The sequence below is a fragment of the Barbatula barbatula genome (genome assembly GCF_947034865.1).
Source record: "Barbatula barbatula genome assembly, chromosome: 9".
In the NCBI taxonomy this organism is placed as follows: domain Eukaryota; kingdom Metazoa; phylum Chordata; class Actinopteri; order Cypriniformes; family Nemacheilidae; genus Barbatula; species Barbatula barbatula.
The window spans coordinates 22,646,271-22,658,604 of record NC_136772.1 but is presented as its reverse complement, the minus strand read 5'-3'; the positions used below and the strand labels follow the sequence as shown (position 1 = coordinate 22,658,604).

At 39.5% G+C, this 12,334-nt stretch overlaps 1 protein-coding gene across 1 annotated transcript in view; it reads right to left on the bottom strand.

Moving 5' to 3' along the window:
• The window catches only part of kalrna (kalirin RhoGEF kinase a), a gene marked incomplete at its 5' end in the record, with an annotated part of 110,678 nt that overhangs the window by 96,313 nt on the left and 2,031 nt on the right, over nt 1–12,334 (bottom strand). Inside the window, 2 exons of the mRNA XM_079464986.1 lie at nt 9,280–9,351; nt 11,971–12,040. Coding sequence (XP_079321112.1) covers nt 9,280–9,351; nt 11,971–12,040 — 142 coding nt within the window. The remainder of the gene's footprint in view (nt 1–9,279; nt 9,352–11,970; nt 12,041–12,334) is intronic.

Below are 12,334 nucleotides of genomic sequence, written 5' to 3'. Positions count from 1 at the left end.
CCCTGGGAGAGGGAGAGGAGATTTACAACCAACTCTGGATATCAATCCACTTGCTCAAAACCTTGAGTTAAAATAACGATACCTGCAAGATTTGTTTAATGACTCTGAAGCATTGAGATGTACCCAGAGGTACTTTTTTTGCGTTATATTTAAGACTGCATGTCACGCCAGCACAATCTCACGGCAACTATTTTACTAAATTAGTATAAATTCGTACGATCTCACATTTCTGTACAATTTGCTTTTATGCCAGTGATGCTAGGTTTAGGGGCGGGTTAGGTGTGGGGCTTCAGTATAGTCAAGCGTTTTTGTGTGACTCATGACGTATGAAATCATAGAAATAAGCCACCTCGTAAAATAGTTAAGAATTCCAGAGAGATCAGGTTGGACATACATGTGACATGACAACAGTTTACTGTTAAATGAGATTTAACTTCCATGCTCCTGGAAACTTGCATGCTCCATGCGCAAAAGCCAGTTTGAGAAAGCCGTTGCCATTTCTGTGTGCAATACACAGTCTATTTAAAAAATGGACGGAGTGTGCGTGACATCACCTGTATGGTTTGTAAAGATCAATTTTGAAGCGTAAAGTGGGCGGAGCTGGACATCGCCATCTTGGCAGCGCGTAACTTCCGGAAAATCCAAAATACACAGACTACTCAGATTGCGTAGGGCCCCTGCACCACCAAGGGGTCCCCTTGGTCACCAAATTAAAAACACTATAATGTAAAGAAGACGCTAACTTGCGGATTAAAACTTGATATTAATACTTCATTTATTAAATTACTTTGACATAATAAGTCTCGGGCATGGTGTAGTGTGCGTCAGGTGATGACATGAGAGCTTCCGTCTGCAACAGTAAAAAAATCGGCTCTGGATGTGGGTGGAGCTGAGGCTACTAGAGATAGCCACATCAATCAACCTGTCACTCAAGTGGCCACGCCCTTAATTACGCAGAAAGCTTCATATAAATCAAACGGTTGAGTAATAAAAAATGACCCCCTTTACAGTTATCATGAAGCGCAAAATTAGCTATATAGACCAAAATATTTTTTGCACCAGGTTGTAAACATGTTTGTTTTCTGCTGTAAAGTAACATTGGTCTCAATGAGATTGTTCCTGTCATGGATCCAGTCTCTAGCGGCCAGACAATGAATCGCAGTTTAAGTCACGTCCGTGTTGTTTTCACAAGAGAGACCGGAAGGTTGCCACTTGGTGCAATATGCTCATTCAATCTGCATGTTTGCTGACCATGCTGAAGTTTGCTGAAGTTGAGTCTATGAGATACCTAGTGACTGGGAACAATTTCAGCACAATCCAGTCCATTGCAGACTCCATGCCACATTGAATCCTCTGGTTTACATCGCACAGGCCCATCACTAAACAGACATGAACTGCGCCAAATACAGTTCTGTAAACTTCAAACACCACAATTGTAGGAAATATGGGAAACCCACTCCTGCCAAAGCACTTTGTCTGATTTCTGGGATTTTTCTGGAACACTGACTGGATGTTTATGTTAATGTGATGATGAACAATGCCAAGGAATAGTCTACAAACACTCATCATTTATCCGCCTCAGCCCTCCCTTTTTTATGAAGCATAATTTCATCATCCAATCAGACGCACGCATACTTTACACAAACACGCTAACTCAACACACAAAAATGTTGTGCAAGCATAACATACGCATTCCACTACAGTAACAGCCAACAGTCACCAATTTTCCCCCTTTGAAAGAGCAGCATTGCTGATCTGCAGCATATGTTGTGTTTTGGATGCTGAGGATGCCCGTAGGCTGGTGTCCATATGGAATCCAAACTAGTTAGACTATGGGTCTTCAACCGGGGTCCTCTAATAAAAATGTAAGCACGGGTTCAGAAATATTACAACCAATGTACTCATTGAAGATCCAGCACATTGCCATTTTTTCCTGAGTGCAGACAAAAACATGCAATGACAGAATGTTTCTTTCTTTGGGTGAACTAGCCTAACCAAGTGGGTCCACCAATAGTTCATTGACATGGCTTTGTTGTGCATTCTTAACACAACCATGAATTAGATGTAATAGTTACAATACCTATAGAAATGCTGATTAAATTAAATTTGTATCCGTATAAATAAAACAGATCTCGCCCCTTTGACTAGTAGAAAAAAAATTACAATGGAAGCCCCAGAACTGTTGGCTACATTCTTCAAAATGTCTTCTCTTATGTTCAACAGAAAAATAATTATAAAATATTGATTCCTGCTATGGGAGTCAATGGGGGTCGAGATCTGTTTGGTTATAAGCATTCTTTCAAATATTTGCAAGCATTGTATGTGCTTTTAAGACAGAACATGTTGTTTAGCTATTGTTAGAAAAGACTTCGTGCCCAACTTACAGTTCTCATCATTCCCATGCATGTGAATAGAAAACTTTAGTCAAAATCACAAGCTTCCAGGGGTGTCAGAAAGATGCTTGGACAGGCTTCTGCTGTCATTAAAAGCATGCTTAAAGGTTTCTTCACAATTCAGCTGAAATACAGTATGCTCTATTGTGTGCCATTGTGGACAATGGATGAACCAAACTTGAGTGGGTAATTTCCAAAAATGTAGTGGCAGCAGCGATACATGTAGTGTTTCTGGACATTTTTGGTCATGATTTTGCTGCATCCACTCCCAAAAATAGTTTTGATTTATTAACTGTAGGAAATGTACACAACATTTTCATGGAATATGATCTTTGTCTGAGACAAAGATTTGAAAAGTCAGTGACACACACCCATCACATCTCTCTCTCTCGGTGAAATACAACGCTCTGAATGCATTAGCCAAGCAGCTCTTCTTGCACTAAATGCTCAGTCTGCGTTAGTTGGCGGCTTACCCCACACTTCCGAGTGTGTAGGCTATGCGTGAGTGCTGAACACAGCGGTATGATGTCCTGCAGTGCTGTACTCTCGGAGCAGAACACAGTTTCACCTCAGCAACACATTACCTGAAAGAACACAGCTTGTCTGCATTACGCTGCAGGATGAAGCATTTCCAAATGTACCATCTGCAACCTTAAGGTGTTGTTGTTCTTGTGAGTAGTTCTTGCCAGTGCCGTGATGCTAGGGTGTAGCGGGTAGTTACAAGGGCATTGGGGTTAATGTGATATAAGGTTGCTTAAGGTGGGCGGTTGCCCAATGGCTCATGTAAAAAAAGAGAGCTACTGTGCGGCCCAGAGATTGTTGTGTTCATTTATTGTGGAAGCAACATTGATCACTTTATAGAGTTTATTACATCGATATTACATTGTTTATTACATTACACAAGCAACATTGGTAACTTTATAGACAGAGTTTATTACTTAATTGAAAAGGAAGTATGTGCAATAACAGTGCCGATGGTTTCTGCATACCCCACCAATGACTGACTAAACAAGAGTTGTGCTCTCTGTTCTCAGCTTTTGTCTCTCTCTCGTTTTCAGTATATTAAATATGTATGAGAACTCTCTGCTTCCCTGCATGTGTCCTCACGGAGCCTGTGGCCCTGCGTAGGTGAGGTTAGTTCACACTACCCCCCACTCATGGAAAACAATAAAGAAAGAATAATGTTCTTTCCACTGGAACTCTTTCATTAGACACTTTCATTTCCGCTTTCTAAAAGCGCAGAGCGGCCCTGGCACTCATAGAAACCCGTTACAAAATCACAATGTGCTGAGATTTGCAAAGAGATTTGTGTCTAGATTTGCTAAGATACCAACGTTTACTTTTAAAAGTGGAGACATATGAACTCAATATGTTTTGCATGTCAATTCTGAGTCAAAACTTAAAGGAAATATTACTTCAAAGCTTTACACGACAGATATCACTCCTCGATATCTGCCACTTTATCTTAGGAGAAATATCGCAGGAGGTCAAAACAGATGTTTCCATTGGCTCTCAATTTAATCTCATCGCTATCAAGGAGAAACTCTTAAAATATTAAAGTCCCAGGGAAATAAAAAATTGCAATGCCAATTTTTCATGGAATATAGTGTTTATATTTTAAATAGATTATCAATGTGGGTCATTCTCTTTTAAAAATTAATGTGCCATCATAATCTTAGGTTAAAATCTGAAAATGCTCTTCCTTCCTGTAATGACTATCCATCTTATATGACGTAGGTTAGATGGCTTGGGCGGAGCATCTGTTAACTCCTCCCCTTCAACTATCGGTCTGCTGCCAGTTCCATTTCCAAATTGACATTTACATTTAGGCATTTGGCAGACACTTTTATCCAAAGCGACTTACATAGCATTATCCTATACATTTCCTACCCACAACCTTGCGTTGTAATCGCAATGGTCTTACCACTGAGCTACAGGAAAGCTGTAATGTAAATGCAACGACTTTATACATCAAATCACAGAGAAGGACGAAAGCCACGTCCATTATATTGCTCATGAGAAAATCCATTTAACTCGGAAATGCATAAAAAATCTGAAGTAAAAACGATCGCAACTTCCGATGGGCTTTAAATGAGAAAGATAATGGGCGTGGTTTGCGTTTGTCACTGCGAATAGATTGGATGTTTAAAAACAGCTGTTGAATTTTGAAATGAAACTGGCAGCAGAGTTGAAGGGGAGAAGTTAACGGATGCTCCGGCCAAGCCGTCTAACAATCGTCATTTAAGATGGATAGTCATTACAGGGCAGGCGTTCATTTTCAGATTTTGATTGATTGATTACAATAATCATTGCAGTATTTGATATAAAAAAATTACAATTCCTATTTTTTCATTTCACTGGGACTTTAAAGAGATGCCATCTCTGTATTGTCCTTGTACATGAAAAAGAACCATCGGGTGACCTTTACCGTATGAGAGAGTAATTGATATAAAAGGATTGATATAAGTATGAAATCGTTCAAATTGGACAGTCTATTTTAGACACAATCTACGCTTTTGTGTGTTTAGAATAAACAGAATTATCAAGCGAGCGGAGCGGCATCTTTATCAGAGGAGGACAGATGCAGGCACAGGGGTCTCCAGGGAATACTTCAGTCAATGTGTCTAAAAGCTTCATTCAAAGCAGAGGATCATCTAATGCGATCTGACTCCATTAGCCTGCAGTGCTAAGTGTCTGTCCACGCTAACTTTGCAAAAGAACAGACTGCTAGGCGAACGGAAATGGGGGATCCCTCTCTCCAAAGCCTTTCTCTCTCTTTGCTATCCCTCAACGTCATATCATGACTCTATAATCCGCTCAAAGCTCCTCTCACTTGCTTTACAACACCAGTGCCTCTAACAGGCCAATTAACCATCTGCCACACTCCAGTGTGTGCGCATGTGTGTGCTCAGCTCAAGTTAAGGGACACAATTTTCCCATTTGGGGAAAATTCTTATTAGGGATCAAATGATGCTTTTCGTCATATTGATAAGGGGCAATAAGAATCGAACAGTCTATTAGAGACATACATTTATGTGTAGAGGAAAACAAAGAAAGCAAAGTGTTGTTCAATACAAGAAATGACAGCAATGTGACGGTCGGACAATGCGTGTATTGTGTTTGCGATGATACTGGGGCATCAAGCTCTATTGTTCTACTTCATACTGGAACCCGTAAGTAGAGCACAGACAGCATGGTGGTGGTGGGGTCTTGGGGGGATACAGAGTACACGTGCACACGCGCACACATTGGGAGGACGCCAAGGCTCTTTCCAGCACCGGCTGTGTGCTTCTCTCGCTTTTGATTCAGAATCTGGTTTTGTATCTGTTGTTTCCAGCCCTGTCTGATTAAAACATGATTACAGGAAGAACCATTTATATTTATATACTGTATATATATATATATATATATATATATATATATATATATATATGTTAGTATAAATATATTATAATAATCGATATACAGTATTTATATATATATATATATATATATAAAATATTATTATTATAATATAATTGTATTTATATAAATAAAAATTAAGAGACCATTCCACATTTTACATAAATCTGCATTTCTATATGAATTGTGACTATTACATCTAATGCATTGCTGTTTAAAGAATGTACAACAAAGCCGTGTCAATAAACTATAGGTGGACCCCCTTAAAGGGCTAGTTCAACCCAAAAATTGTTTCAAACCTGTATAAATGTATTTGTTCTGTTAAACACAAAGAAACATATTTGTAAGAACGTTAGCAATTTTCAGGTAATTGCTAACCTTTCTCTTTGTTCATCAGAACAAAGTAATTTATACGAATGTATGAAATTACATGAGGGTGAGTAAATGATGACAGAATTTTCATTTTTGGGTGAGCTATCGCTTTAATGTTTATGGGAGTTATTGCCCTGGATGAAAGGACATGGCAATTTCAGTAATTCAATATTGTATTATAAGTATAAAGTAAAAATGCGCAAGAATATGTTTTAGCCATGAGGACATGACGAAGCAGTGTATGATGGAGAATCTACATTGTGCGCCGTGACAGAGAGAGACAGATGAGCCAGAATGTTGAGTGGTATCACTCACACAAGAGTGGAAATCAACCGGCTGACCACACTGCGTGATGGCTTTAACTGTAAATGATCTCACCAGCTCATACAAGAACTCTCGGGCTTTGTTCACATTACGGACGAATACGACTAAATGCGTTTTTTTTTCTTTTAAGGACAATTTTAAGCAATCTTATCGTTGCATGCGAGTTCAATTTTGTGGGTTGCACTCTATTTTACAGAACATGTACTGTGTACTGGGAAATTTAAAGCACTTTCATGGGATAAGGGTAGTTTCAGGTTTAGTATCTACAGTAGTTATTACCCAGTAATATCATTTACTATAAGATGGGAATGTACATGGGAAACAGGAGTGTAAAATGCCTGAAGTGCTACCTTGTTGAGTCAAAGGTTATCAAGGAAACGTCTCTATAATTCACCTCTTTACACCAAGAGCAACCAAGTCAACATGCCAAATCTAATATGCGTGGATGGGAGCAATGGGCCAGTTTTTCTGGTGTACGTCATACGTTTTGGTCTCACTCAAGAGGCACTCTGGGAGCAAGGACACAGCAAACCAGACTGTGTGTTGGGAGGTTAATCTAACCGTAAGTCCTCCTGAATGCACAAGCAGCGAGCGAACCATGTGGATGAGGGTATAAAAACCTCTTCAGTTTGCTGAGTGTGGTGCTTGTGAATGGATTGCTGTTCACTCAGCCACGTAACGTTTTTTTTTCTAGCTGGGCAAACACCCACTAGAACTAGATGTGGCGTAGAAGACTAATGATTTATGGTGCTATTCACCATGTGTGTGTGTAGCGTTCCATCTCTCCTCTTTCTCTATTATTTCATCTTCTCTCTTTGTTGGCCCCAAGGGCACGGGCTGCCAGGATGTATCTATATATCCATTGATGATGACCGACGGGGTTTTTCAAGCAGATGTCCTCCTTTCAACTGGGTAAAACCACAGTAAAACCTCCCCATTCATGTTGATACCTCAACCAGGCTTCCACAACATCTGCAAATCATCTCGGTCCTGGAGATCCTAAAAGAGATGAACTCAACAATGTCTCTTGATCATATGCCTAAAATAGGCTTCTAAGTGGTTTCAAAAATGCTACTATTAAAATCTCTCGTTCTCACGGTTAGTAATAAAACCTGGAAACTTGCATAACTCAAAATACCGCCTCAAAAATCATATGTCGAAGGCTGGACTCTTGTAGGTCGATGTTTTGCAGGACTTCAAATTCTAGGCTTGTTTACACAAGGCTGTTGAACTTCTCAAAGTGTTTCTATCAGTTCCTCTTGGCTTTCTTTAGGAGTTTTTTTCAGACTGTTCTTTTTCAGATATGACCTTCAGCTGAGAACCGTCCCTATTCATGCCAACAGTCGACACAGAAATATTACACACACTTACGATAGAGACTTCCACCACGACCTCACCTTGAACTTACATGCAAACCAAGAATAAAGGCAGAATTGTGTATCTGAGCTATGAAGCAAAGGAGGTTTTGTGTGTGCTTGTGTTTGGATGGGTACGAGGGCAGTGTACCAGCGTCATGACCTATTGCCCGCTGCGTAAAGCTGCCGGGTTTATGCATCATTGCTCGGCGGGGGTCTTACGGACGAGCCACCGCTCGTTTTAAACCGCATGCACGAATATCAACATTTCTTCAAGCCACTTTCTCTCCAAATCCAAGCACCTCGTGCTCACTTTTAGACGTCATGGGCTGTCGAGACCTCATATCTCATGTATGACAATTTCATTCAACTCAGTATACGCAAGACATACGTAGAAACAGGTGCATACAAGGAATGCGCATGTGTACAAATATAGCTCCAAATACAGAGATTATCAATGACAGCTGCAAATCAAATATGTATGATGTGGAAAAAGCCTCTCAAACAAAACAGTTATGGCATGAGCTTTTAAAAACAAGGACTTAGAAGTTGCTATATAGACGTTTAGAAGCATGAACAAAACCTAAATATTTTAAAATATCAGTTCAATTTCGTTTAACTTCGAGAGAAAAATCACTTCCAAACTGGCGAATGCAGCACTTAAGACAACTTATCTAAGCAAAACATCTGCAATTTGGCAAAGCAACATTCATTTGTAAACATATTAACGGTGGACTATTTACAATAAGATTTTTCTCCTTTTCGAATTACTTGCATACGTATTACATCACATTGAGAATTCCCTACGAACACAATGAAAAGACACTGTGGTCTTTTATATGTGACATGCCCAGCCATTTTTGTCCTATAAGAACCACAAGTCATCCAAATGTTAGGAAGATGAAGCATGTGTGATTGTAAGGCGGCCGCAACACAACGGACAGGGTTGGGTTTCCAGTCAAGGACTAAGCTCAGTGTAACTGTCAATCAAAGCAGGATAATGGTACTAATGCTCAGCATCCCCATCCCACAAACATGTGCTTCCTGCATCCTTAAACCACTTACCACCCAGTTTTATCCCTTTAGTTTCAATTGATTCAGATGCCTTAAGCAGACACGATCATCACTTAAACCAGCATCTCTTGCCTCCATTTCTCTATAAAAAGTGCACCCATTCTCTCAATTCGGTTCGTGTTCATTTCGCTGTGCTTGCAAGAAAATGACAAAAACTGATGGCACAATTGTGCCAAAAGCCAGGTTAAAAGAAACAAATACTACAAAAAGCAAACAGTCCTAACAATTAAAGCGAAATAAAATGACACCTAAGAAAATGTAAGATATTAATAGTCGGAAAATTGAACAAAAGAACAAAATAGTTTTTGTGAAGATTAAGTGTGTGGATAATCTGGTATCCATCGCTCCTCTCATCTTACCTGTTTTGAAGAAGGCATCCGTATCCGAGTCATTGGGTCCGTCTTCAGCCGCTTCAGCAGAATTCATATTTCCTCCAAAATCACACAGCGGAAAAATGACGGGAATATGTATCCAGATTCAGCGCTCCATCATCTCTATATTCCCGTGTTTTCAAGGTACATTACAGCGGCAAAATCGCGGCTCTGTGTTCGCTTCTATTGTCTCCAGATGCGCCTCTCCTCCTCCGATCTCTCGCTTCTTGTGTCGGTTCTTCTGAAACGGCTCCCAAATCCGACTGAACCATTCGTCAGCGAATCGATCCGAACCGGCGAGTCGACTCGTAGAATCGGGTCTAATATCTTGAATATTATAATTCCGCAATATGCATTTATATTTGTACTTAGCTTAACGGGTGGGCTTGTGCCGTTCGAAATATTAAAAATGTCACAGGAATCTTTAAATGACGTTAAAAAGGGCGATGATTCGTTTCAACCGATTCGTAGGGTGAACCCGCTCCGAAGAGCCGATTCGCGAAAATGAGTCGAAACAGCTCAACACAAAGCGACGGGCAACTTGGGTCTGTAGATGGGATGGAGCGCGAGCCTGACAGGGAATACTGATGATGTAATGAATTCTGCATAGTGTCAGTTGTATGCTTTCATTTTCTCCTATTTTATCAACATTATAAACATATAACAATGAGTTATTCCAGAAACACGAGCGGACGTCGAGATGGTCCCCGTTAGTGTGTTTGAGGCGGTGGGCTGTATTTTCTCTAACAATGGAGCTAAAGGGAGGTTTGTGGGTGTGTGTTCTCCCTCTGCTAGATATCACGCCCCCTTTACCCTTTACGCGCTTGGGGTCTCGGAGACTCCTCATGCGGGGACTGCTTTTTAATTCGCTTCAAAATAAAGAAGACATTTCCGCGCCTTTATTGTTCAAATCACGCTGTCTACGTGCGTACGCACGCTTGCATTTGTTTTATTACGTCACAAAAGACAATAAAAATATGAAAGAACCAGAATGCAAATAACATCCACATCTCAAATGTAAATGATGCAAACGTGCATTGGTGGGTTGTGCCCCCTGCAACTGAATGAGACTTTTATTGCCGTCTTGTTTTGGAAGCCATTTAAAATTCTGACGTGATTTAATCAGCGTTGAGAACTTTTATTCATATACTTATATATTTGTCATGCGTAATACAAGAAGTTTGCCTTTTACGTTTGAGCAAATGAATGGAGACACGTCAACGTGCTTAGAAATATAAATATTTGTATTTACTGCCCCCTGGTGACTGTCACTGAATATCACAGTAATCAAAAACATTGCTTTCAATTCATGTGGTGTAATTATAATTCAACTTTAAGAAGAAGAAAAATGCAGCAAACTTCTGATGAGGTCACATTTGATAACTTTCATAAACCATTGCATTTACACCGATGACTATTTATTCATTCGTCTGAAAGTACGTTAAGCAATCGTTCATTCACAATAGACCCCGAAACAAAAGTAGAAAGACATACAGTATCATTTTGTTGACCGTTTGTTGACAGCGCTGATTATAAATAGCCTACAATGAGGTTATTCTGCAAGATGGCCAACATACAACTTTTGTGCAGACCTGCAACTTCACCCAGACACTTCTCTGAAACTTCTTTTTTATTACATGCTGAATATCTTATAAGTTCTTATTATAAGTCAAACGGGTTCTGTTTTTATTTAGGACTAACATGAGAACCCACTCGGCAACCTTCTCTGCTTGTCATTTTGGTTCCAGTTCTTCCTGTTAATCTTCCTGTTACCGTTGACGCTTTTGGCAAAATATCCCTGATGGTGTGTGTGTGTGTGCGCCAAAAGATCTGCTGTTAGTTGCCTCTAAGCAGGCACATTTCCAGCTTCCCTCTGCCACCCTACAGGCCTCTGTAACTCAAACATTCAGCATATGGTTTAGCAATTTAACAGCCAAAATCGCACAAGCATCCGTGTGTTTATTTGCACTGGAACAGGAGTTTTGTTACATAAATTCAGGTTATCTATCGGTTTAGGTTTTCATCTGCCTTTCAGTTATCATCTCCCCCTCGACCCAAAATTGACCTTTTGTAATTCATCTAATTTGATCCGGTTCTGTCGTCTGCAAGGGAGTCGTTCAGAGCTTGAACCAAGTTTTACAGCAGGCCACATTTTTTGTTATTCCACATTTCAATGAAGTAAATTTGATAAATATTTATATTTATGTAACGGTTCTATGGTGTCGAACTAAACAGTTTTAAGTCAGTTTACCCTTTTGGTTTACTCCGTATGAGGCGGTTAAAATATCTGTCCACCGTGAGAGATGAACCATGTTAAACAGAAGCATTGACATGTTTATGATCAAGTGCTGAAGTATGGACCATACCGAATAGCTCCCGAGGTGAGTTTAGTGTTTTAAGCTTAGAGTTTTGGGTGAGATGGTCAGAGCAGATGGAGCATGCAACGTTTAATCACAAACACCTGTTCGCTTACAATAAAAGACTAGAAATAAATTCTCTTTTTAATATTGATTGAAAACTGGTTCAGAAGTCCATTACGGTTTACTTTTCAAACCGCTGCAAGTTTACAATACAGTATAATATTCCAAGTTAATTAATAGCGCATGAATACAAATTCTGAATATTATTAAAACATGCATGGCACTGTTAAATCAGCCTCTGTGGGTGCTAAAGTCTTACCATATGTGACGGGGATGAGACCACTAACTACAGTGAGAGCCAATGGGACGGCAAATCTAAACTTTGGAGCCTAAAGAGACGAGCATATTTGAATGTAACATGAATTGTGACAAACATAAATAGGAAAATAAAAAAAATACGTGCAGTAAAAATGTTTCTTATTACCTTCTCGTTGTTTGAAAATAATGTTGTTTGTTTTGAACTATTTGTTCAAACTTAATACTGTTTTTGAATATTAGAGCTCATAAAACAAACTATTATTATTTAGATAATAGATGTTAGCGAGAAAGGTGTTTTAAATATTGTGTCACCCTCTACGCAAATGATTTAGGGACACGAATAAAAGTTGTATTGTTGTTTCGGA